Below are 5,848 nucleotides of genomic sequence, written 5' to 3' on the forward strand. Positions count from 1 at the left end.
TGCCAACAAATTTTTTCAAGCCTCTAGGTCCAGGACTTGAACCACGGACTCAGCCTTATGGGAATCCAGTCACCTTAACCACCATGCCACTGGTTGGCCCCTTCTTTTCTTTTTCTTTTAAACCTCATCTATTTATTCTTTGATGAGCAAAAGAGTCAGAGAAAGACAGGGAGACAGCACCCCCAACAGGGTCTCCACACCACAGTCCAGCCAACCCCAAATCAGGGGCACACGCCTGCCAGTCATGCTCAGGGAGGTCTCCAGAGGTGAGCCCTGCCCGAACCTTCTGGTGTGGGTCAGCCTTGCAGTTTTGAGTGCTGTCGCTGCACCATTATCAGGGCCTCCTCCCCAGTTTTCTGAGGGCAGTTGCTGTTGCCTGCTGGACAGACCCTTGAGCTCAAGCAGACCTGGGCACTCTGCCCGTGCTCAGCCCTTCTCTCTCTGCTCCTTCAGTGGTGCTGATCGGCGAGTCAGGCGTGGGGAAGACCAATCTGCTATCCCGGTTCACGCGCAATGAGTTCAGCCACGACAGCCGCACCACCATCGGGGTTGAGTTCTCCACCCGCACTGTGATGCTGGGCACCGCCGCTGTCAAGGCCCAGATCTGGGACACAGCTGGCCTGGAGCGGTACCGAGCCATCACCTCGGCGTGAGCCTGGGCCTGGGGGGCTGCTGGGTTGCGGACGTCCCGGGGAATCAGGGAACACCTTTGCAGGAGAAGCGGAGGAGGAGAAGGGCGAGGCAAGGGGACTCGGGCAGTGTGCTCCCAGGGAGGCAGGGATCACAGGAGACCCAAGTGCTGTGAGAAGCAGCAAATGGTGTGGGTCGGGGTATGGTGCCACTGACCGAGAGGGCCAAAAACAGGATCATCGGCACCACTTGCTGTGCCTTGGCCGTGTGCCCAGGAAGGTACATTTTCTGTAACTCTGAAGGTACCACAGGACTAAGGTGCTATCAATGCCTGCTAGGTGAAATGCGTGGAGCCGGCACAGGGCAGGCTGCGTGGATCAAGAGCGCCCCCTCACTTCCGCACAGTGCTCTGCACTTGGCAACCTGCATCTAGCCACCGAGGCCAGGCCAGGACCTGGCGTCTGCATTTTATAAAGACACAGGATGCACGAGGCTAGGCCTCCTGACCCCACGCCAGAGTGTCTCCCACACAGCGTCAGGTCCGAGTGTGTGACAGGTGGTGCGTGTGCATGTGGAGCAGGGATAGCTAGCGGGCAAGAAGCAGGTGCTCCAGTTTACACACTCCCGAGATATGCACACACACTCAGCACTCTTGGTAAGCTGGCCTCAGTCGACTCAGCGGTTAAGTTGAGAATGACTAGACACCACCAGTTGGAAGATGTCCTGTCCAATTCCAAGAGGGAAGCTGGGTGCCCGCAGGGATTCCTCAGACAGTTGGGGCTGCTGCTGGGTGTAGGCATCTGGCTGGTCCTAGAAGGTGGCCACCAGAGAGGAGAGGGCACTGGGTGGAGGAGCCCTGTGAGGAAGATGCGAGGTGAGGCACCCACATTTGGCTGGAGCCTAGATGTCCACTGGTAGATAGGAGGGGATCAAATCAGGGAAAGGGTCTCGGGGAGCAGAGGGGCTAGGAGGGATGCAGTGGAGGTTTTCGAGCAGAGGCAATGCTTTGCAGACCCCAGGATCTGGAGGGCATGGGAGCCTTGGCAGCCCTGTCAGAGTTTGGGTCCCTGGACTCCAAGTCTCCACATTTCCAGATCTCTGGAACTCCGAACTAGGATGTTTTGGCTTGATGACTCTGCCCCGCTGCTGGGCCTGATGCCTCGATCTTGCCTCTGTCCACCTGTCCCACCCCCACCAGGTACTACCGCGGTGCAGTAGGGGCCCTCCTGGTGTTTGATCTGACCAAGCACCAGACCTATGCCGTGGTGGAGCGCTGGCTGAAGGAGCTCTATGATCATGCGGAGGCCACAATTGTCGTCATGCTCGTGGGGAACAAGAGTGACCTTAGCCAGGCCCGGGAGGTGCCGACGGAAGAGGCTCGCATGTTTGCTGGTGAGGACCCAGCCTGACCCGACCTGACTCCTCCATGCTTGCCCACACCCTCCCAGCACCAGCCTCCCCAGCCTCGACTTTCAATGGTCCTCTACCTCCATCCCTTCTTCTTCCGGATCAAGGAGAGAGAGAGAAAGGGAAAGTGAGAAAGCAAGATGCCAGGTCTGGAACTTGAACCGCAGTTGGCCATGTGGGATTCTAGTGCCTCGACCACCACACCACCTGCCGGCCCCTGTATTTATTTATTTTATTTATTTATTTATTTTTGAGAGATGTTTTGCTACAGGGCTCATGTGCTCGCCAGAGAAAGAGAGAGAGACAGAAAGTACAAAATCACTCCTTAGGGGGGATGGTCATGCTGCAGTCCCTTCTCCATTCTCCCCTTGAGATTTTGGGCACACATGCACACGTACCTGACATGTGTTTTAAGTTGCTTTGTCCAGGACTCAAACCGCTGTCAACTACATGGGAGTCCAGCAACATAACCATTACGCCATCTACTGGTCCCTATATTTATTTATTGTGCTGAAAAGGGAGCACCCTTAATAGGACACAATCCACCCCCATCCTCAGTCAACCAGGATTGTGAGTATACACACACACACACACACACACACACACACAGACACACACACACACCTGGAAAATATAGCAATACTTTGGGACTGGCAGATGACATAATAGTTACATTGCTGGACTCCCATGTAGTTGACCATGATTTGAATCCTGGACATGGTGGCTTAAAACTCACGCCAGGCTTGTGTGCATGCATGCCCAAGATCCTGAGAGGAAAATGGAGGAAAAGGGATTGCAGTATGGCCATACCCCCAGGGGGTGATATCTCGCTTTCTGTCTTTCTGTTTCTCTCTGTTTCTCTGGGGAGTGCACATGCCCTATGTCAAAAACCTCTCTCAAAAAAAAATATATATATATTTATATATATATATATATATTTATACACACACACACACACACACACACACACACATATATATATATAGAGAGAGAGAGAGAGCGAGCGAGAGGAAGACTTTGGGAGGTCTTCCTGTCTGTGGCCTCAGCATTGTGGAGGGTTGTGTTACTCATGTGCCACTGCACTGCTGGCCTCTTCATTAGCAGTTACCCACAGATAATTTTTCAATTCTTTTTATTTTTAGAATTATTTAACTTTGTTTATTTTAATTTGACCAGAGAGAGAGAGAGTGAGAGAGAGAGAGAGAGAAAGTGAGAAAGCATCTACCAGGTTGGGGACTCGAACCGCAGTTGGCCATGTGGAAGTCCAGTGTCCTCAACCACCGTGCCACCTGCCTTTTTTTTTTTTTTTTTTTTTTAGATTTTTGCCATAGGGTGCATACTCTTGCAGGAGAGAGACAGAAAGAGAAAAATGAGAAATTAGCCCCCAGGGAGTATGGCTACATCTCAATCCCCTCTCCTCCATTCTCCTGTCAGGATTCTGGGCACACACACACATGTGCCCAAAGCCTTCAGTTCTAGAACTCAAACTGTGTAGTCAGCCATATGGGACCCAGTACCCTAACCACCATGCCACCAACTAGCCCCACAGTTTATTTTTAAGACAGCCCCACGTTATAATGCTCAAAATTCCTAAGTGTAGGGACCAGCAGTTAGCGTAATGGCTATGTCGCTGGACTCCCATGTAGTCGACCGCGGTTCGTGTCCCGGACCCGGTGGCTTGAGACTCACGCCAGGCGCGTGTGTGTGCGTGCCCAAGATCCCGAGAGGAGAATGGAGGAGAAGGGATTGCGGCGAGGCCATCTCCCCTGGGGGGTGATTTCTCGCTTTCTGTCTCTCTGTCTCTCTTTGTCTGTCTGGCGAGTGCATGTGTCCTATAGCAAAAATCTTTCCCCCCAAAAAAGAAATTACTAAGTGTAAAGGGGTGGGCCTCCCATATCCAGTCACCTCTTCACCTCTTACTAGATGTGGGACATGGAGCAGGTTCCTCACTCATCTTCTTTGTGTTTCTGGGCTTGTTTTCTTTCTTTCCTTTCTTTTTTTTTTTTTTTGGAGAGGTTTTCGCTATAGGGCGTATGTGCTTGCCAGAAAGACAGAGAGAGACAGAGAGACAGAAAGGGAGAAATCGGGCGATGGCCATGCCGCAATCCCTTCTCCTCCATTCTCCTCTCGGGATCTTGGGCACGCACGCACACGCACCTGGCATGAGTTTAAGCCACTGGGTCTGGGATTCGAATCGTAGTCGGCTACATGGGAGTCCAGCGACATAGCCATTACACTAACTGCTGGTCCCTGGGCTTCAGTTTTCTAACCAAATCTACCCATGGGCTTCTTTCTCTCTCTCTTTTTTTCTTTTAGAGAGGCATTGTTATAGGACTCATGTGTTTTCCAGAGAGATAGACGGAGAGAGAGGGACAGAAAGCGAGAAATCATCCCCCAAGGGAGATAGCCAAGTCACAGTCCCTTCTCCTCCATTCTCCTCTTGAGATTTTGGGCCCGCATGTACACGCACCTGGCATAAGTTTCAAGCCACCGGATGCGGGACTCGAACCACATCACCTATGTGGAGTCCAGTGATGTAACCATTACTCCATCTGCTGGTTCCAAGCTCCATGGCTTTTAAGGATGAAATTAGCTACTGCATGCCAGTGGTTTAGCACATAGCTAATGTGTGCAGTAAAGATGAACTAAACATTATCGCTACTGCCTTTGGGCCCCACAATTGATGTGCTTCCTTTTCTGGCAGAAAACAATGGGCTGCTATTCCTGGAGACCTCAGCCCTGGACTCCACCAATGTTGAGCTAGCCTTCGAGACTGTCCTCAAAGGTAGGAGCCTGCCTCCATTCAGTGCCTCGTCCACCTGTGGCTTCTGTGGGCTGCAGCAGGAAGGCAGACAGCCCTCTGTGGGTCCCAGGCCTCCTCGGAGCCTCCCACATCCCTGCCCCTCAGACTCAGTCTCTCTCAAGTGGCTCCTGCTCAGCCTGGGGCTGAGAGAAGGAACCAGAAAGCCATGCTTTGCAGAGGGCTGAGTTTTGGTTCCTTCTCCGCCCAGGTAAGTGGAAGGAACCCAGGTACCTACACTCTACTTCCTTCCAGCCAGAAGGGGCATGCAGTATTGGAGTGGGGGCAGCGTGGGCTCTTAATCCTCTGGCCTGACCCCTGCCCTGTTCCTTCCCAGAGATCTTTGCCAAGGTGTCCAAGCAGAGGCAGAACAGTTCCCGGTCCAGTGCGATCACCCTGGGCAGTGCCCAGGCTGGGCAGGAGCCTGGTTCTGGGGAGAAGAGGACCTGTTGCATCAGCCTCTGACCTTGGCCAGTTCCAGCCCTGCCCCCATTGGCTTTCTGGTGCCCCTAACCTTACCCAGCTCCAGGATCTTTCCCTGCCCTTTGGTTCTGAAAGTCCGGGTGACCCACGCCCAGGTCACAGTCCCCAGAGCCCTGAGGTCTCCAGGATCCACAACCCACATCTCTATTATCGGTCCACTCCTCATAGGCGAGGGCCTCAAATAAAGCTGTTTTGTACCAATGCCTGGGCATCCTGCTGCCTCATCTGTTCCTCCTCTTTTCCTTGTCTGTGCCTCCTTCAACTTTGGCCCCTCCTCTGAGGCCTGGTCCTCTCCCCCATCCCTGTTTCCCCACATACCCACTGCCCCCCAGGGCCAGCTGCCTCTGGAGTCCTGTGCTCTGGGGACAGTGCCAAGGGGGCGGGAGGCGCCCGCCCTTCCCTCTGCCAACCCTCGGGGCAGGTGGGGGAGGGAGGACGGTGTGGAGGGGAGGGGGGTATATGGAAGGCGAGACAAAGGAAGCCATCGGCGGGGGCCCCCGGGGGGCCCGGGCCCTCGGGGCCCAAAAG

At 53.7% G+C, this 5,848-nt stretch overlaps 1 protein-coding gene across 1 annotated transcript; it reads left to right on the forward strand.

Moving 5' to 3' along the window:
• The first annotated feature begins 244 nt into the window (after positions 1-244).
• RAB25 (RAB25, member RAS oncogene family) lies at positions 245-5,517 on the forward strand. Its single transcript, XM_027774481.1, has 5 exons — positions 245-266; positions 406-649; positions 1,829-2,022; positions 4,742-4,822; positions 5,175-5,517. The coding sequence occupies exons 1-5, from the start codon at positions 245-247 to the stop codon at positions 5,300-5,302; spliced, it is 669 nt and encodes a 222-aa protein (XP_027630282.1). The 3' UTR covers positions 5,303-5,517.
• The last annotated feature ends 331 nt before the right edge of the window (positions 5,518-5,848 follow it).

Source organism: Tupaia chinensis, unplaced genomic scaffold (genome assembly GCF_000334495.1).
Source record: "Tupaia chinensis unplaced genomic scaffold, TupChi_1.0 Scaffold000438_1, whole genome shotgun sequence".
Classification (NCBI taxonomy): Eukaryota; Metazoa; Chordata; class Mammalia; order Scandentia; family Tupaiidae; genus Tupaia; species Tupaia belangeri.

What these genes read in the sequence shown, in the direction of transcription:
- RAB25 (XM_027774481.1), top strand. Translation starts at nt 245, where the DNA reads ATGCTCAGGGAGGTCTCCAGAG. An exon ending in GCTCAGGGAGGTCTCCAGAG is followed by an intron (nt 267 to 405) that starts GTGAGCCCTGCC and finishes GAGCTCAAGCAG; the next exon opens with ACCTGGGCACTCTGCCCGTG. An exon ending in CTTCGAGACTGTCCTCAAAG is followed by an intron (nt 4,823 to 5,174) that starts GTAGGAGCCTGC and finishes GTTCCTTCCCAG; the next exon opens with AGATCTTTGCCAAGGTGTCC.